Source organism: Hemicordylus capensis, chromosome 5 (genome assembly GCF_027244095.1).
Source record: "Hemicordylus capensis ecotype Gifberg chromosome 5, rHemCap1.1.pri, whole genome shotgun sequence".
Lineage (NCBI taxonomy): Eukaryota > Metazoa > Chordata > Lepidosauria > Squamata > Cordylidae > Hemicordylus > Hemicordylus capensis.
In genome coordinates, this window is record NC_069661.1 from 258,734,570 (window position 1) to 258,754,835 (window position 20,266).

The 20,266-nt window shown below is 55.1% G+C and overlaps 1 protein-coding gene across 21 annotated transcripts in view; it reads left to right on the forward strand.

The window, feature by feature from the left end:
- Positions 1-20,266, forward strand: part of SHANK3 (SH3 and multiple ankyrin repeat domains 3) — a 463,679-nt gene that overhangs the window by 346,213 nt on the left and 97,200 nt on the right. For 19 of the 21 annotated variants that reach the window (XM_053255561.1, XM_053255566.1, XM_053255564.1 and 16 more), the window contains 2 exons: positions 5,814-5,896; positions 18,839-18,978. In XM_053255561.1, coding sequence (XP_053111536.1) covers positions 5,814-5,896; positions 18,839-18,978 — 223 coding nt within the window. The remainder of the gene's footprint in view (positions 1-5,813; positions 5,897-18,838; positions 18,979-20,266) is intronic. The other 2 variants (XM_053255557.1, XM_053255559.1) reach the window with 1 other exon arrangement.

Here is a 20,266-nt window from a genome sequence, read left to right on the forward strand (position 1 = left end):
CTAATGATCCCTAGCATGGAATTGGCCTTTTTCACATACTGGCGCCCAAAGGGAAGGGAAGGGAAGAAGGGGACACCAAACAGGCAGCCACTAATGAGGAGGAAGGAGCACAGCTCAGTGGCAGAGTACATGCGCACAGCCACCTCATCGCACAGCGGGGAAATGACTTCCCTAGCAAGCCAGAGGTTGCTGGTTCAGATCCCTGCTGGTGTGTTTCCCAGACTATGGGAAACACCTCTATCGGGCAGCAGCGATATAGGAAGGTGCTGAAAGGCATCATCGTCTCACACTGCGTGGGAGGAGGCCATGGCCAACCCCTCCTGGATTCTACCCAAGACAACCCCAGGGCTTTTCTGTGGGCGCCAGGAGTCGACATCGACTTGACGGCACACTTGACTTGACCTTTAATGCTGGTGTGAGGCGGATGCAGGGAAAGCGAATGGACATTTTTGCATCCTCATTTTGGAACCCAAAGGTTACAGCTGCGTGTGGATGTCACAAGCAAATGCTGCAAGTAATAGCACCACTTTCCACCACCACCACCCGCCGCCACTTTTGGAGAAAAGGCCCCACTAGTTGAGCTGGCCTGGCCTGCCACTCCCTCTCATGCCAGCCTGGGCATGGCGACACCGTGGGCGGGAGCAGCAGTCCTGTGGATATCGCCACCTGCAGCTCACCCTTCTGCCCCCCTGGGTGCACTCCAGGGCAGAAGGGGTGGGGGGACATCTCCAGCCCTTGGGGGGGCAAGTGAGGCACCTCGGCTGAGTCACAAGGGCTTGGTTTGTCCGAAAGGGACCCATCCAAATATGTTCTCGAGAGGGAGCCACAAGGCATCCCACTGCTGCTGGGGGAGCTTTGCAAGCACAAGGTCCAGGTTCTCTGCTGCTGATTGGTAGGTCATTCTCTGCTGCCATCAGATTGTCCTTCATCTCAGCCACCCAGTTAGGCCCAAGGCAGCACTCTCCTCCTTTCAGCATAATTTGGACTCCAAGAAGGGAGCTGGGGGGGGGGGCAGCGCTAGCCAAATCCAGATGCCCTCCTGCCACAGAGCCAGCAAAAGTAAGGAGCATCGGAAGTTGCCTTCTACCGAGTCAGACCCTGGGTCCATCTCGCTCAGTATTGTCTACACGGACTGGCAGCGGCTCCTCCAAGGTTGCAGCCAGGCAGGAGTCTCTCGCAGCCCTATCTGGAGATGCTGCCAGGGAGGAGACTGGGGACCTTCTGCTTGCAAGCAGGCCAGCGCTCTTCCCAGCGCGGCCCCATGATCCCCTCGGGGAAGATCTTGCTGTTCTCCTCTGTAGTCTCCTCTGTAGCCTGCAAGCAGCTGCCTCCTTTGGTAGCCCCCTGGCTCAGGAGGACGAGCCGCTACTGATGCCCAAGAGGGAGAGCTGGCCGGGACCAGTTGTGGGGTTAGGGGAGAGGAGCCAGCAGCCCTTTGCAGCCCAGGCTGCAGGGAAGAGCCCCCGCCCAGGGCAGCCTCTGGAATGGGGCGCAAAGGGCAACCATGGAGGCTTGGGGAGTGAGCTGTGCTTCCCTGGTCAAGGACTACCTGGGCCCCAGAAGCTGTTCTCCCTTTGCTCAGGGGAGCTGGTGCTCCTGCAGGCCTGAGCCCTGTGCTGGAGGTGGGCTATGCCTAAAGACGTGTCTTCCTTGCCCCTCTGCTCAGGGCACTTGGCCGTGCACCTTTGCTCTGCTGAGGACTTGTGATCATCTGGAGGCTGAGGGCTGGCCTCTTCCCACAGTTTAGAGAGCGGAGATCTGCAGCCTGCGTAACACGTTGCCGAATTCCTCTGCCGAAGGCACTTCTGGGAAGACATTTCTGTGTAGACTGTATGTAAGGCGGCAACGAGGGATGATTGTGTGTGTGCGTGTGCGTGCGTGTGTGCTCCACTTGTACATGCGGCAAAACGTGCTGAAGAAACTGCCTCCAGTTCTGGCCTCCCGGCGTGTGTAAACACAGCACACAATGAGAGTCAGAGGGGCTGCAACCTACACACCGCTTTGACTCCCATCCATTCATAGGGGGAAGTGCCTTCTGAATAGGAGTGCTGTGCTGTTTAGAGAGGCCCTGCAGAACAGAGGCTTCTGGGGCTTGGGCACAGAAGAGTCAATCAAGTGTGGACTTCTGCTCGATCCTGAGCCAGCCTGGAGCAGGAGATCATTGTCTAGTGGCCTGACCTACCTGCCAGGTCTGTTATGCATTGTAGTGAGTCTTTGCCCATGGGGAGGATCCTTCCAGGAGGGGGCGCTCCTCTGGTGTGCTGCCTGCTGATGCCACCCTGTCCAGAAATGCTCCACTTCCCTCCCTTTAGTGCTGTGGTCCAGTTCACCACGGTCCAGGGGCGTAACTATAATAGGGCAAGGGGAGACAGGTGTCTGGGGGCCCACTGCCTTGGGGGGGCCCCCAGAGGCAAGTCACATGACTGACTCCCCCAACTGCACACCTGTCCGGGCTTCCTTCAGTTGTATTCATCCTCCGAAATTGATGTGAGTGTTAAGACCTGGAGCTACCAGAACAGCAGGTCTTTCTCTGGTACCATTCAATGACTCGCATTGTCCACAATTCACAAAACCTTTTTTAAAAAATTAGGATGATGATTTTTGTTACCTCTATTCAGCCTCATTTAAGATCTCTTTACTTCATGAGCTGAGCTTGGGGGGGGGGGCATTTTAAATTCTTCTCTCTGGGCCCACTCCCACCTTGCTATGCCCCTGCCACAGTCCCTTGTAGGCCATGCACAGAATCCCCTGCTTTCCTCACACTTCCAAGCTGAACTGTGAGAGGTCTGTGTGCAGAAGGAGATCCCCCTTCTGCTGGAACTTCTGTTGGAACAGGGGTTATTTTATTTTATTTTATTTTATTTTATTTTATTTGACATATTTGTATACCACCCAAAACACAAGCCTCTGGGTGGTTTAGAACAAAACAATGAAAACAACAAGTAAAAAGGTTAAAACCTTACAACAATTTAAAACAACATTAGAACTATTAAAAACCATCAAACTATTCAAACAGCATCTAATTAGAAGCCTGGGTGAACAGATGTGTCTTTAAAGACTTTTTAAAAGTTGCAAGAGATGGGGAGGCTCTTATTTCAGCAGGAAGCATGTTTCAAAGCTTCCTTGGGGCAGCAACAGAGAAGACCCCTCCCTGAGTAGCCACCAGATGAGCCGGTGGCAACTGCAGACGAACCTCTCCAGATGATCTCAATGGGTGGTGTGGTTCATAGTGAAGAAGATGTTCTCTTAAATACCCAGGGTCCAAGCCGTTTAGGGCTTTATAGGTTATAATAACTAGCACTTTGTATTTTGCCTGGAAACCTATTGGCAGCCAGTGGTGTTCTATCAGCAAAGGAGTAATGTGGTCTCTCCACGATGACCCACAGACCAACCTGGCCACCGCATTCTGGACCAACTGCAGTTTCCAGACTATGTACAAAGGCAGCCCCACATAGAACACATTGCAGTAGTCAAGTCTGGAGATGACGAGCAGATGTACTACTGTTCATCATCAGGCTGACACACTTTCTGTTCCTACAGAAGTTCTCACAAGGCAGGATCTAATCTGGGCTTGGCAGTGTGATTGCCGTAGGAAGAGTTGTCAGGGCCGGGGGAGGGGAGAGAGACACGGTTGCTGTGAGCCCAGGGCCTTCCTTGCCGTGGAGGAGGCACCTTGGCTGCAGACGGAGGGGCGTTCTCATGGTGTGAGATGCAGAATATGGCAGGGTGGTTCTGTGCGACTCACTGTGCTTGACTAGCTGTGCAGAGGCATTGGAAGCTGCTGTCTACTGAGTCAGACTATTGGACCATCTAGCTTTGTCTGCTTTGACTGGCAGCAGTTCTCCAGGGCTTCAGGCAGGATTTCCCCCCCCCATAAGTCCTACCTGGTGACGCCAAGCATTGAACCTGGGGCCTTCTGCCTGCTGAACAGGTGTTCTGCCGCTGAGGTACACACACACACCCCCCAGTTCTCTGTGTGCAGCAAGGCTTGCTGACCAGAAGGGGGCCGTGCAGAATACACAGCCCCAGCCTGTGTAGAAGCCAGCAGCTTCCAAGGACGTGGGGGTGATGGCCCCGTCTCTCCCCCCCCCGCCGCCCTTGCTCTTCCCTCCAGAGTGCTTGTGAAAGTTCATGGTGAGTGTGGCTCATCGTGGGGCCATAGAGAGCGGGGCCTGCACAAGCCAACCACAGCGCAGGCAGAGGCGTGCTCCTGAAGCCCTGGGACTCTTCACCGCTTCAGTCCGTGGGGGGAGAGGGCTCCCCTTCCTACATGTTCTCCCCCCCCCCCCCCGGTCCGCCAGCCTTTGTCTCCCCACTGTCAGAATCAAAGACTGGCAATTCTCTGGGATCGGGGCCTGGGTCGTTTGTTTTGACTTTGCCATGGGTGGTGGTGGTGATGTTAAAAATCAGACAAGTTAGAAGTCAGCTGGGGAAGGGGAAACAGGACACCCTTGCATATGATACTAAGAAGGGACAGTCTTTACTGAAATTAGCATGAAGGGGAGCCCAAAATATCCCACTGGAAGTCTGACTGGGAAGGCCACTACAGATGGCGTTGTCTCTCTCTCCCCGCCCCCCCCCGGGTCCCTGAACTGGACCCCCCTTGTGTTCATTGCCATGTGCTCCGTTGCCAGTCAAAGCAGGTGCTCTTGTAGACCTCTGCAGTGCATGCGCTGCCCTGAAGAGGGCAGCAGTGCACAGGTCTCGTGCAACATCTCCTACAGTAGAAGTGTGAGCAGCGTGGATTTCCGTGCACCGGGGTGTGTGTGTGTGTGTGTGTGTGAGGGAGAGAGAGCGAGAACATGCGAACGTGAGGCGGGGGCGTGTCTACCCCTCTGCTGCTGCAGTATGGGCAGGCATTGCACATGCATGCTTGTGTGCCCGTGTCCGATCACACCCGTGAGCCTGAGCCGGGCATACAAGTTCCCCTCCCCCTTGGCGGTGCCAGTGCCTGACTGTCTCGGAGTCCTTCCTGGGGAGGGGAGGGGAGCTCTGCCCCCAGAACAGCTCCGTGGAGGCAGCCCTCCCCCCCCCTCCGCGTCCCCTCGGAATGTCTGAAGACTTCCATCCGGATGTCAAGCGAGCAGCACTGCTGGGCGGGATGGACCCCGCGGCATGGCAGCCTCCATGCCCCCGCCCGGCAGCCCTGCTCGCTTGCCGCCGCCCCCTCCCTGCCTGGCTGGGCATCTCTCTCGAAGTGGCTAGTCGTCCGTGGGGATGTGTGCCCCGCCCCATGGAGAGGCAGCCCGCCCGCCGTGGTGTGGAGAGAAGACAGTGCACGCAGCCCAGCAGCGCTTCTTCCCGCTGCCCCCTCCCCTCCGCCGCCCCCCCTTAAATGACAGGCGGCTCTTTAGCAGCCGGGGGGGGGGGGGTTTGAAGCGAGGAGAGTGGCAGGAGCCGGGCAGGCAACTCTCTCCCCTTCCCTCCCTGCCGAAGCCGCCCTCCCCGCTTCTTGCCCCCACCCGCGCGAGGGCTCCGTGGCGGGGCGGGGAGCGAGCCGTGATGGATGGCCCTCCGCCTGCCTGCCTCCCCGCGCTGAGGCGGCTGCTCCGTGGCAAGGGAAGCCCCGGGTGGGAGCAGTCCGCGCTCTGCATACACATGCAGGTGACCGGGCGGGGGGGGGGAGCCGCCGACCCCGCTCCTGATCGGGGAGGGGAGAGAAGGAGCCCTCGCCCGCCTGGGTGCCCGGGGAGCGGGGGGCGAGAGCGGAGATGAGCGGCTGGCTCCGAAGAGGGCCCCCCCCGCGGCAGCGCCACCATGGTGCGGCGGAGCTCTCCCTCCAGCTTCCTTTTCTTGTGCTCTTTCCTGCCCAGTGACTACATCATCGAGGAGAAGGCGGCCGTCCTGCAGAAGCGAGAGCATGAGGGCTTCGGCTTTGTCCTGCGCGGGGCCAAAGGTAGGCGGGGGCGGGGGCGGGGGGGGACGCGGCGGCCCGCCTTGCTGCCCCTTCCTGGCGTGCCCAGCCGGCTGGTGGGGCTGGGACACGTGCAGGAACTCTGCTCTGGGAAGGGGCGTTGGTCCGACGTGGGGAAGGGGGGGGGGTGTGTGCTGCAAAGAGGGGGCTCTGCATGTGTGCAGAGGGGGCGTTTTGAGTGGCGACTCCGCGCCCTCGCCTCCTGCACAGCACACTTCCTCTCCGGAGCATGGACAGGCCACAGTAGCCCTGGGGAAGTGGGGCACCTCTCTCACCACCCTGGCAGGTCACCATCTTTGCTGACAAGGGCTGTAGCACACCGTGTGTGTGTGTGTGTGTGTGTGTGTCTCCCCCATGTTCTCAGCTCTCGCCTATACTGCTGCTGTTGGGGAGGGGGTCCATTGCCCACATGCTCAGCATCGAGGTTTGGACATCCCCCAAGCTGGGGCCACTTGCCCACTCCATTTCCACGCAAAGCTGCCTTTGTGTCTGGGAGGAGAGGGAGAAAGCCCTCACAGTCTGGGGCAATTTAGCCCCGCAAGTGCAGGGACAGCAAACGTGGAGGGGTTTTGAGCGAGGAGTGGGGTGCACCTGCAAAGGGGACGAATCGATACAGGTGTCTGTGACCATTCAGCCATACTGCCACAGTTCTCTCCCTCCGGCTGCAAGGGCACAATCAGGGCTGAGGGAGAGAGCTTGGTGAGAGGTTGCAGCCTCCTCCCCCACCCCGTGCCCCACATTTTCCAGGCTTGGGAGGGGAAGGTCTTTCTTTCCTTTTTCAGTTCAGGAGCTGGGTGAGCCATCCTTGCCTCCCGTGCAAATTTCATTCATGGGCTTCCACTTTGTCGGCTGACAGGAGGTCTTGGAGCCTGAGCATGCCAGCTCTGCCCCTGACCAGCCTGGCTGCCCAGAGCACAGACCTGGTGTGGTTGGGGTGGGTTCGGCAGGGAGGGGGAGGACCCTCGGCAGGGGTCCAGGCTGTGGTGGAAGAAGGAACCTCCGCTCCAGCCAAGCCCTGGCTGCATCTCTTGGGAGAGGGAGGGGCGGGACGGGGGGGGCTCCCTCGGCACCACCCGTGTCTGTTTCCTGGCTCCGAAAGGTGCGCGTGCAGCGCAAGAGCTTTGTCCTTGCCTCTGCCAGTGTGCACATTTCCCATCATGCGCTTGGCAGGCTCTCTCAGCTCCTTTAGATGCTGGGCACGATTCTGCATCCTCCCCTTGTGCTTGGTCCCCAGTGATGGGAAGAGGGTCCTGCAGGTGGGCAAGGCAGCATTAGCTTCTGGGGTGGACTCTGGGCCCTGTGCAGAGCAAGGGGGAGAGCAGCCCCCGGAGGGGCTGCCGCTTCAGGAAGGAAGGCTCCTCTTGAGGTGGGGCCGGGGGGGGCATTCTGGCTGGGGAGGGCTGTTGTGTACTTCCCCGTTGTTGCTGAGCTTGCATGGGAAGGAATCCAGAGCAGGGCTGAGTCTCCTGGGACCTGGAACTTTCATGGTGAAACACGCCGGCAGGCTGTGGCCACCGTGGCTGCCGAGAGAGGCTTGGGCAAGGCTGAGGGCAGCCGGCCCATCTGCTGGTGGTGTTACCTTGGGCTAACCATGGAGGGGCCCAGTAGAAGCCCAGCAGCCCATTCATGGGGAAGACCACACCCCCTGAGTAAAAGCCCTGTCCCAGGAATGGAGGGGAGCTCGTAAGCCCCACCCCCAGGCACAATGACATTTTTCAACAGAGAGGGGTGTGTGTGTGTGTGTGTGGTTTTTTAAAAAAACCTCAGTTGAGTTAGAAATCCCTGCCAGCTTGTAGTATCTCTGGCATTCCCGAAGATGGCGAGGAACGGAGCTCCTCTGCTTTCTCCCTCATTTCTAAATTTTAGGATGATGCATCACTCTACATTCCCTGCTAACTGGGCAAAGAGGCACCTTTTACCGTGGTGATTCTCTTTATTGAGCAGGGGGAGAGTAACTGGCCCTCTCCACCCCCAGCACAGCATCCTTCCAGTGGCTGTTGCTGGTGTGTGTCTTATGTTTCTTTTTAGAATGTGAGCCCTTTGGGGACAGGAAGCCATCTTATTTGTTTTATTTCTCTTTGTCAACCGCCCTGAGCCATTTTTGGAAGGGCGGTATAGAAATCGAATTAATAATAATAATACATTCCGAAAATTATCCAGGCAGCTCACACTGAGACATTGGAATCGCTGTTCATTGGGGGCAAGGCCTGTGGTGAGTTGCCCCAGGTGGGGCATCAGGAGGGTGGCTCTTTGACCTGCCCTCAGCACGGCCCGTCTTTGGCAAGCTGAATCATCAGCATAAATGATTAAAAAGAACACAGATTTATGCCTCTGTACTTTGCATATTCATGGCAGCTTGGAGACAGCAGAGAGTCAGTGCTGGTGTGTCTCTAGGAGAAATGCCCCTTCTTTGAAAGGAAAGTGGTCCCTGATGCTCGGGAGAGGCATTCCCACCACAGACCCCGGGGTCTCCCAAGCACCCAGCAGGCTGGCCGACCAGTGGTTCCTGTTCTGCAGAAGTGAAGCTGAAGCAGGGGCAGCTGCTATCGTGTCATGGCCGAGAGACAGTCCCTCGTTGGAATCTTACCTCTGCCACAGGCTCAGTAGGTGGCCTTTGGCTAGGGATGTGCACAAAACCGGCAAAACCGGTTTGGCTTGAATCCGAACCAGATTCAAGCCGTCCAAGCCCAGTCCAGTTCTGTGCACTGTCGAAGTGGACCCGGTTCAAGGTTGAACCGTGCCTTTTCGAAGGGGCTTGGAGCTATACTGGTAAAGGGTCATCCGGTGAGGATTCCCCTTTACCAGTAAAGGGCAAGTGGCAGCGGGGCTCTCCTAAAGAGGTGGGAAGAGAGTAAGAAATAACCTTGAAGGTGCCGACGGCAGCAGCTGCGGTGGCGACAGCCAGTGGGGAGGGGGGGTGCCCCCCGCCGAGTATCTAGGGCTGGTTCGGGCCACGCCTGTGCAGAAGCCCAAACTGGGCCTGAACCAGCCCTAGATACTCAGGGGGAGGCCAGTGGGGGTGGTGTGGAGTCGCTGTCATTACTTACTCTTTCCCCGCCCCATCTACCTTTCGGAGAGCCCCGCTCCCTTACTGGTAAAGGGGAATCCTCACCGGATTCCCCTTTCTCAGTAGAGTTCCGAGCCGGCTCAGGTCGAACCGGGCACTGTTCAGTTCGAACTAGGACTGGCCGAAGCTGATCCTGTCCGACCCAGAACCCGTCAAGCCAAGCCTGGCTCAGACCTAGCCGGCTTGCACAGCCCTCCCTTTGGCAAGCCACTCTCAGGCCCAGTTCAGGTTATCATCTCAGCCATGGTTTGGAGATGACCGTCACTGAGCCTTAGTGGGCTCATGTGATTTGTTCACAAACCAGGATATGGAACCACAGTTTGATCTGGATCTGTTTGAACTAACCAGAGTTGGGGGAGGGGGGGATATAATCCTCCAAGTTCAGACATAAGGGGAATCGGCTGATTATTCAGAACCGGAAGTGGGCGCGTTCTGTCTCCTACCCTTGCGTGCAAAGGGGGAGAGGGGAAGGGGGCACATGAGCCTCGTCTCATTCACTCACACCTAAATCATAGATTATATCTTCATTATTTACTCCAGAAAGGGGCCATAGAACCAATTCCACTCCATCGTAGGGATGGCTTTCTCTCCACTACTATACAGGGCCGGAGAGAGATGTAGGCTTACGCCTCAGTTTAGATCTCATACACCTAAATGCCTTTGTCGTTTACAAGCGTTTCCGGTTGCTGATGGCATCAGACATCATTCCACTGTTTTCGAAAGAAATGTGGTTCACTTTCATAGATTCAGAGGACGCTTATTACTGATTGGGCCCCAACACAGAAATGTTCTACGTGTTCAGATAGGATCACGCATGTTCCAGTTCAAGGCGATGCCCTACGGCCTCTCCTCCATCCCAGAAATGTATCCAAAATTCATGGCGGTGGTGGTAGGCCACCTCCAGGGGAAAGGAATACAAATCAACTGGATGACTGGCTCCTAGTGGCCCCATGTCCAGCAACTCTTCGAAGGGCGGGGGGGATCTTCGAGAGACCACCTCTCTGCTGACAGAATTAGGCCTAAACATAAATTGCAAAAAAAGTCTCAGCTGACACCCACATGCAGGATACAGTTTTGGGGCATTGTGTCTGATTCCACCGTGGCTGCAGTGACCTTACTGGACAACCACCTAGAACAGGTCACAGACTTTGCTTGCTCTCTTCGACGGTCACCATACCACCCTTCATGACAAATACAATGCATGTTGGGTTTCATGGCTTCCACAACTGCAGTCTTGCCACCAGAAGGGGCCGCTTACACATGCAGCCCCTTTAGAGGTTATCCATCATTGTTTTCAAACCTACAAGAGACCGTCAATCGAAGACTCTAAAACTGCCACCTTCAGTTCATCCTACTCTCACCTGGTGGACTATCTGGCCAAATCACCATCAATCCACACCGTTCACCAGACAAGTCCTCAGGCTCACCACGGATGTATCGGAAGAAGGCTGAGGTGCCCATTTCCCAAACTTTCGCTTAAACAGGCACTGGTCCAAGGCAAAAGCATGGCACCTTGTGAACTCTTGGGAACCCTTGGCAATATTCAAGGCCCTCGGGGGTTTTTGGCCAGACCTTGTAGGTTGCCATGTTCGGATCATGAGGGGCAACACCACGGCCCAGGCTTATGTGGACAGGCAGAGTGGATTGGGATCGTGCTGCCTGCTAGATCTGGAACTAGCAATCCGGCACTGGGCACTCCACCACCACATCCACCCCTCGGCAATTCACCTCAAGGGCCAACACATCATGGTGGCAGACAGTTTGAGCCAAAGCCAGACGATCTCGCCAGACGATTGCACCCAAGCGTATTGCAGGATGTTAACTATAAATGGTTATAAATCATCATGCAGACCGAGTTTTCAGGTTTGTTGCAAGGATGAGAACCTGTGAAGCACTTGGAACCCTTTGAAGAGTGCTGCACACGTGCAAAGTGCAATGCTCACTTCTTCCTTGCCTGGGTCCCTGTGAGCAGAAGCCTCCCATTTAGGGGCCCTGCGCTGTGTCCACGGAGACACCATCATTTGGGAAGCAGGAGTGAGTGAGTGGCTTTTGCTGGTGCTGCTGGTTCTGCAAAGCTCTCCCTCAAAGGGTGCCATCCCTAACCCTCTGTGGGGCCCGGGGTGTGCCAATCCCAACACCTCCCACATTCCCGGAGTGGCCGGGGATCACCCTGGAGGCTGTTCTCCCGCTCACACTGCTGACGGCTGGTCACCCTGTCCCCACCCGCCACCCTCTTTCCTGTGCAGAGCTGTCTTCTGCCTCAGCCACTTGATGCCCCGAGTCTTGTTGGTATCCAGAGAGTCTCTAGTTGCACTCAGAATGCCCCTTGCCCTCACTGCTGAGGGGGGAGGAGGTTGGCCTCTACGCCGGGGCTGTGCTTGCTTAGGGCCTCGACACTGGGGCCTTGAGACCCCCAGACTGCTGCGGTGTGCTCTGCATGGGGCTGAACACCTGTCAGTGCCCAGCAAAAGCAGCCCACCCCCTGGAGTGGGGGAGGCTGGTGCTGTCATCTCTGCTAGCTGCAGCGCCCACAGTGGCCGATGGAACAGATCAGCATGGCCACTGATACGTGCTTATGGCCAGTGAAGACTCTGGAGACAGAGGGCAGCTGCCTAGGAACCAACTAGAACCAACACACCCGAGACTCCCCAGGAAAGAAGGAGCTGGCCTGGCCCTGAGCCTCTGCAATGATCTGCCTAGCCCAGCACCCTCCATTGCCACTGGGTGGGTTCTCATGCCTGCCGCTGCTGTCTTTAGCTCGAGGGGCTGGAGCTGGAGCCTTCTGCACACCGCTCATGCACTTGACTATGGCGCTGCATCTCCCCTCGGTTGTTTAGGACCATGGAAGATGACTTTGAGATGGGCCCTGCTTGGCTCTCCGCCCTTGTGCCACGTTGACGAGCCCTGGTGCCACAGAAATGAGCCCACGCTCAGCTATAGCTGCAGTGCTGGTTCCCTTCAGAGTCCATCCAGTGGGGATGGTGCAAGAACAGTCATTGGCTGGCTTCTTCCGTGAAGCTTTGCAGTGTGGCAGCTCAGCTGGGCCATGTGTTGGAGGGCCCCAAGGCAAGACCGTGCCTGTTGATGCTGCACACTACTGCTTGCAGTTGTGGGTCTGGCCAGTATCTCCATGATAAGGCATAGCGCGGAGAGGAGGAGGAAGCCCAGTGACTCTGGTTCGGGCATGTCGTTATTCTAATTAACAATAGCCAGTCAACCAAGAGGAGCATCCAGAATGGAATGGATTGATGGGATCAGCAATCTTGCACTTGAAAAAATGCACTCACAAAATCCATTCCTGTTTGTCTAGCCCTCATCAACTGTGCCCTTTTGTTTTTCAAGTTCTGAAATGACAACCAGATAGAGAGGTCATTCACGTGACCTTTTCTGGGGCGGGGAGGACAGGCGGGGTGGGGGAAGGCAGGGTCGAACCTACCTACCTACCCCTGCAGACGATCACAGATCTGCTGTGTGGTGCGCGGCATGCACACCCACACGATCCGCACTGCTCTGACATCCCTTCATGCACTGCGCAAGGAGTGTGGTGCATTGCGGGATTTCCACTTAAGCCGGGTGCTCTAGGCACCCAGCTCTGTGTCTTCCTGCAGCCCCAGCAGACACAGGACTCCAGTCCTGGGTAAAATGGTGCGCTCAAGCCCTGTTACCCAGGTAAAAGCCCGAGTAAAAAACTCGGGCTACCCGGGAGGGAGTGACAGGATTGGCTTTGATCCCAGCACTTCAATAGCAATAGCAATAGCACTTACATTTATATACCGCTTTATAGCCGGAGCTCTCTAAGCGGTTTACAATGATTTAGCATATTGCCCCCAACATTCTGGGTACTCATTTTACCGACCTCGGAAGGATGGAAGGCTGAGTCAACCTTGAGCCCCTGGTCAGGATCGAACTTGTAACCTTCTGGTTACAGGGCGGCAGTTTTACCACTGCACCACCAGGGGCTCTTTTACACGAGCTCTTCACATGAGCAACCCTACACAGGTGGGGCTGTCCAAGCTTGGGGAGGGCAGCTTGTGTGAACAGTCTCAGAGCATAAGTGGCAGGGTTCTTCTTACAAGGCAGCAAGCTCCTCCATTGCAATGGCTTATCACTGCCATGATCCCTCCCGTTTACAGCAAGGAGGGCTGGAGGAGCTCCCTGCTGGGGGCGGGGAGAGCTGTGCACTCCCCCGAATGGAGAGCTCCTGGGACCCACACGATCACTCCGCCCTCCTCCTGCCGTTGACTTTTGCCAAGACACCCCTGCTGATCAGGATCACCCACGGCTCCCCTGGCCCAGCTGGGTGCTCCTCCAGTCCGTTGCGCCTCCATTCCTTGATATTCGGAGCGGAGGGCCAGGCCTGCCTTTTAATGGGCGTTGCGCTCTAAGCCCAGGCAGACACAGGGCCCCAGACCCGGGTAAGATGCCATGCGCGAGCCCTTTGGCCCAGGACTTATCAGGGGGAGTTGGGGGAGCCCAAGGCTTGGGATGTCCCAACGGAGCTCCTTTCATGAACCATGTGGCTCCCACGCCGACCCCCCACTGATTTTTCCAGTAGTCAGCAGACTGAGGGAATTGCTGTCCAGTCCTGGCGCGGCTGAGGGGCTCTGCAGGGCCTTTTTTAAAAGCTCCCCCAAATTGCCTCCTGGTTTTCCCTCCCCCTTTCATGTTTTTTTTAAACTTCCTCCATTGCTGCCCCCCTTGTGAAGACCACAAGTCTCAAAGGCCACCGTATCTTTCCCTTTGCAAGGCAGGAGTTGGGTCCAGAATTCGGATTCCTGGGCAGCTCCGTTTGCTCCTTTTGATGCTGGTCTTTGAAGCCTTGATGGCTGCAGAGGGCAGGAGACCCTTTGCCAGTTTCCAGTGATGCGTTTCTCACCCTGGCAGCCCACCGCCCAGAGGTGCTGTCCCCCCCCCCCACACACACACACCATGCTTCCCTGCTGCCATCCACAGGCTTCAAGGCTTTCAGCCAAGCAGGGCCATTTCCCCGAAGGAGCCTGACTTCATTCCCTGTGAAGCAAGGAGAAGTGCCCACAGTGGCTCTGCCTTCCGCCCGGGTCCCATGAAGCTGTCTGGAACCTGGCACTCTCTTCTTATTCCCGAGCATGCCAGATGCACACCCTTGAAGGCCAATCGGATTTCAGGTGGCATAAAGAGGCGTGAAATTGGAAATGTGATCCTGCACAAAAATGAGCATCTCCTCATTTCCAGTTTTAAAAGAGAGTGGCGTGCCGGGGGGGGGGGGCGGAGAAGGGGCCAGCTTGCAACTCCATTGATGGCAGGTTTGTGATGGTGTGCTAAATGGGTGCGGAGTGAAGTAAACATTGCAGCACATGCTGAGCTCTGCAAGGATCCTCGGGGTCTCCCGCCCATGTTTTTGTGTGAATTTGCCCTTGTAGGAACTGTTCCTTCCTGGAGTTCCCCACCTGCGAGGCAGGATCTGTGATCTCCCACGAGGGCAACGCTGCTCCTGCAGGGGTGCTCAGTGGAAGCTTCTCCTCTGCCGTGCACCCACTGCAGTGTCCTGGCCATGACTTCCGCGAGATACCAGGATGCACCTGCTGCCTCCCCACCCAGCTGCCTCTCCCGCCCTGGAACTTGCAGGCTGCCTCCCTGGGGAAGAGGGGGCTGGCTGGGCAGGAGGGGGGCATCCTCGGGCACAGTTTGCCTCCACGGTGGTGCTTCATTCTATGATCTCTTTGGTTCTTACACTTGCTCACTCTAAGACCTCGAAGCCTGCCCAGCACTCTGCCATTAAGGAAGGGCAAGTCTATAGGTAAAAACCCTTGCTGTGTTGAAACAAAAGCAAGTTGAGGCTTTGTGAAGCTTCTTCCCCACATCTCATGCTAAATAAACTCGAGAAGGCTTTCCCACCTCTCCAAGTATCACTGCATTTTCTCAAGATGGTAGTTGATCCTGTGTCGGGGGTCCCTGGCATCCTGATACCAAGTTATAGTGTAGTGGGTCTGACAAACACCCGCCCGCTGTCGTCCCAGGGCAGACTCTCAGCGAGAGATTCTAACCCTAACCCTTCATGGAAGCCTCTGTATTTGGAAGAGGACTGCAATGGAGAGCTGGTCTTGTGGTAGCAGGCATGACTCATCCCCTTAGCTAAGCAGGGTCCGCCCTGGTTGCATCGGAAGGGGAGATTAGACGTGTAAGATATTCCCCTTATGGGATGGAGCCGCTCTGGGAAGAGCAGCAGAAGGTTCCAAGTTCCCTCCCTGGCAGCATCTCCAGGATCGGGCTGAGAGAGATTCCTGCCTGCAACCTTGGAGAAGCCACTACCAGTCTGTGAAGACAATACTGAGCTAGATAGACCAATGGTCTGACTCAGTATATGGCAGCTCCTTATGTTCCTATGTAATGGTCACAAGCAGCATTATGACCCAAGATCATGGAGCCCATACTCTGAAGAAAAGTCTGCTCCTAGGTGGGCAATAGGTTTAGCAGGGTGTGGCTTCCCCTTCCCGGGGTCAGTGCTGTAGATTGTGCTCTCACTCCCTTGTTTGTGAGTGTTACTTATGTCCACGTTGCAATTTGGCCACAATGCGGACCACTGGTTGATGGTTCTTCATCCCAACCTCAACTTATCAAAGATTTGGATGGACCTCCCCTTGGACGGGCTTGGGAGTTGACACGAGGACGTCCCGACCAGGAAGGCTGCCTGTCTTGGAGCCCAGAAGGGCCAGAAGAAAGGCCTTCCTTCTCCCTTCCTGCCTCTTGGCGGTGCTGTCGCCCTCTCAGGCCTGGCTGGCGCTGCCTGGGCATCTCCAGCCCGTCCTGCTTGAGCTATCCAGAAGTGGCTGTTGCCTCCTGGTCTCACCTTCTCGTGCATCTGATCCCTCCCAGCAGGGCTCCAGTGTTTCCATCCCAGTGTTTCCATCTCATACACAGAGGAAACTCCTCGGAGTCTGTTTCGAGCCTTGAAGTGATGGATGCATTTTCCCAGCCTGACAGACGGCGTTCCGATTGTCCCACCAGGGCCAATGCTGGTGTCACGATGGTGGCCTCAAGATCAGAATGGGGTGTACATTGCGACCACCTTCTGACCAGCGCAGCTCGGAATTCCATCCATGCACCTGTGTACATATACATGATTGGGAGTTCAAGGCTCTTTGTTAGGCGCTCTGTGTCCTTTTTCCAGTCCTTGTGGTGCATGCTGTGTTCATCGCCACAGTCAATGGGGCAGCAGAGTCTTGTATCATTACCAAGGAGGTGCTGGGCCTCACTGCTCTGCCTAACCCTTCAGTTGTGTGGATGATACCTACACCATTGCATTCATCTATTCGCAATTCATAGGGAGGGCCAAGCCAATGTTCTTGCAGATTCCCTAAGTTGACCTCTTGCTCTGCCCCACAAATGAATGGTCAGTCCTGTGGCCTTATCCATGATCTTTGAGTTGTGGGGAGTTCCCCCCGTTGGATCTGTTTGCAACCAGCAAACAGTGCCTAATACTAGCACTTCTGCTGTAGAGCAGGACACGACTCACAATCCCTAGATTAGAGCAGAAAGCTCACTCGCCTGTCCCCACCATCTCCTCTTCTCACCCAGATCTTGCAAAAGATGCTTTGAGACGGGGCCAGATGCATTCCAATTGCACTGTGGTGGCCACAGAAGCCACTTCATCTCATGGTCTGGCAAATGCATCAGTCACTTATTTGCCTGCAGAATTACAGCTGCCCATCTCGAATCAATGAGGTGTTTGACTCAGTCTTCCTCGGTGGACTGGAAGCATTTGCCTGTTTGTGCCTCTGTCAGGAATGTTTTCCCAGAGAGTAATCCAATTGAATGTATTTTATCCTTCATGCTCTTGCTGAAGAAAGCAGGGTTAGCCATGCCACCTGTTTGTGCTCATTTATTTGAGCATTTGTATTCTGGAATAGAAATCTGAAAGAAAGCAGATTTCTCACCTGTAGCTGATGTTCTTCAAGTGACCATCTGTGTAGGCCTACAACCCTCCCTCTTCCCTGCTGCCGTGGCAGGGAAAGAGGGCAGCCACTAGGTGCTCCTCTTCTGTTGTGGACTCCGGTGGACTCAGCCTCCCCCAGGAGCGGTTCATCCTAGCAGCAGCAGGAGGGGGGCGCCCTAGGAGGCACAGCCGCCTCTCCTTCTCAGGGCTCCTTTTGCTCCTCTCTCTCTCCCACTCTTCGCTCCCTGCAGGCTGGCTGCTTGTCAGGTAGAGTTGCCAAACTGGGCCCAGTCCTGTTCGAGGTCGAGCCGGCTCGAGGTTGAGCCAGTCTGCACACCCCTATCTCCAGCATCTTCTGCAGTGAAGAAGAGGAATGCAAACTAGGCATTCAGCTATTCTGCAGCCTCCCTTTTCCAGATTTCCACCCAAGGGCCCCATTGTCTCTCTGGCTGACTTCCGGCTTCTGATGTATTTCAGGCTCTTGGGTTTTTGTTGTTGTCTGCTTTTGTAATTTTTATTCTTTTTTGCTTGCTGCTGACGTACATTTGTTTTGCTAGAGTTTGTGCTCCTTTTTGTTCTCCTCTTGAGCAAGATGTTCTGTTTTCCAAGGAGGCCTTCCTGCTTCCTTTTTATAACTTACCTGGCTGCGGCTGCAGCACACGGGCATCCCCTTGGACTTCTGGGGGCTCTTTCTCAGGGCCTGGGGTGCACCCTTTATCTCTGCCGTTGGGTGTTCATGTTTGTTGATACCATCAAACATCCCTAAGACACTGTTGAGGTGAGACTTCCCTTTGCAGAGGTCAGGCTCGATCTTCCATAGTTTGGAATATTTCCCCTGATTTAGCTGGTGCAATTTGCCAGGTCTGTGTTTTCCTTGAATTCTCCATAGATCCTTTAAAAAAAAAATTAAGTGTTGCTACACAGCTACCTTCCTTCTTGCCCTACAGTAACAAAACCGATTTTAGTTAAAAGATGCCTATTTTGATTAAAGGCGTAACCATTTCACCTGTGAATTCTTGGTAGATTGGGGGTGAATGCCACCCAGGCAAATGTCTGAAGGAGTCTAAAAGAATGGATTTGGCTGCTGGGGCTCCTCCTTGGGTAAAACTCTTGCTTGTCTGGTCTGCCAGCGTTGACTGCAGCAATGCTATGCCATGCGGGACCCCTGCAAATGAACTTGGCCCACTTGATACTCAGAGGAAAGATGATTTTCATGGATCTCCCCTTCCCTCAGAAGCCAACTTTAATCCCCCAGAATTTGTCCCTAAGGGTTGCTCAGCCTTGGAGAACGTTCTTGGAGGTCACAGTCCGCTTTCGAGGGAAGGGGAGATGGTCGAAAATCACCCCTCTCCTGGAGCATACGCTGTGGGTTAAGTGTGCAAGCACTTCCTTAGTCTCAACGTTGCCCCCAAGCACCTGATGTCCCTTCCAGAAGAGAAAGGCCGCTTTGACAGCATGAGCACATCAGGCAGTCCTAGGCAGGGGTGAGAGAGTGGTGTGTGCTTCAAGCGTTCCCCCCATCCCACCAGATCTCCTGCCATGCCACAGAGGATGCTGGGCCATTGGTCTCCGATTACAGCCTGGCCTGGGAACCTAGAGAGCATTGCCAGTCGTGCTGTGCTGCTGCTTTTCAGTGGTCACTGTCTTGGGGATCCATCTGGTCTGTGCTCTAGTGGGCCCCAAAATTAGAGGAGGAGGTACTGATGAGATATGAGACATGCCCACTTGAATTGCTTAAATTCAAGCCTCAAGTCTTATTGAACAGATACATGTGGAACACGTTCTTCTCTCTCGCTCTCTCTCTCTCTCTTGTGAAGGGTGGTCTCAGCAGTGACTCCAAGGCCCACACTGGCTGGGGGTGTGGATGGTTTGCAAGGAGGACTCACGCACATGCACGCCTCTCCTGTTGTGCTTGGGCAAAGGCCTTGCCCTGACTGACCTGCAGCCCTCTCTGTTTCAGCTGAGACTCCGATTGAGGAGTTCACCCCAACGCCTGCTTTCCCGGCTCTCCAGTACCTGGAATCCGTGGACGTGGAGGGTGTGGCCTGGCGAGCAGGACTTCGCACAGGAGACTTCCTGATTGAGGTGAGTCCCAGAAGCCGGTGGGAAGAGGAGGAAGGTCTGCCTGCTTCCCCGGGAGTGGAGGGCTTCCCTGTGCTAGAAAACCTGGGAGGAGCCGTGGTGTGGATTGTGAGTTTGGAGACTGTCCTGCTGCACATACTCCTTGTCTGCAGTCTTCAGCCATCCACCTGGCTGGCAGAAGGCTCTATTGTGAGCCCACCATGGGGTCAGGGGCTATCCGTGCTGAAGGTCCAGGTAGGTCTGTGTGGTGTGTGGGGCAGCAGAGTTGTGGAGCAGCCCCCACCCCTGAAGAGGCTTGCTGCATCCCCACATGATGGCAGGTTAGATGTTGGGTGGAAAACATTTATAACTAAAGCCTTGCAAAGTTTCAGTCTCTTCCCTCTCTTTTTTTTTTTTTTAAACTTTCTAATTATTGAATTGTAAGTGTCTTTTACTGTCGGGATTCCCAGCCCCACTTTGCACGGAATGCCCCTCCACCTGTCCAGACTCAGCTGCCAATTGAACCTCCGAATATTGAACTGGCATCCTCCCTCCTTTATCTTAAGCCCTTTAGCAGCAGCCTGTGGGATCTAAGCCTGGCCTCCTCAGGGTCAGCAGAGAGCACTTTTTTGCCCTCTGCTGTGCAAGAGCCCTTCAGGTCTTTGAAGGTGGCCATCGTGTCCCTCCTCAGTCTTTTCTGCTCCAGGCTCAACATCCCCAAACATCTTTGTTGCTCTCCTCAACCTGATCCGATTTGCCTACATCCTTTTTAAGAGCAGTGCCTTTTTAAGAGCACTGGGTCTGAGCTCTGACTAGTGCAGAGTAAAGCGTAACTATTCCTGATGCAACTTGGAAGCCATGGCTGTGTCAGTTCAGTCAAAAATAGCATTGGACTTATTTGCAGCTGTATCACGCTGCTGACTCATGTTCAGCTTGTGACCGACTTGCAGTTCTGAGATCCTTTTCACACGTATTACTGCCAAGCCAGCTTTCTCTCATCCTACACCTGTGGATTTTTATTTTTATTTATTGTTTCCTAAGTGCAGAAGTCTGCATTTCTCTCTTGAATTTCATTTTGTTTGTTTCAGCCCGTTTGCATGATATCAAGGTCATTTTGAATTTTATCTTCCGAGGCATTAACTGTCCCTGCAGATTGGATGGGGATTCCTTCCACTCCTCCATCTGGTAAAAATGCTGAAGAGTCCTGCCCCAGGACAGACCTCAACAACACCAGGCTCGAAATGTCCCTCCAGTTTGATGGGGAGCCATTGATGAGCACCCTTTGAGTTTGGTTTTCCAACCCACCTGACAG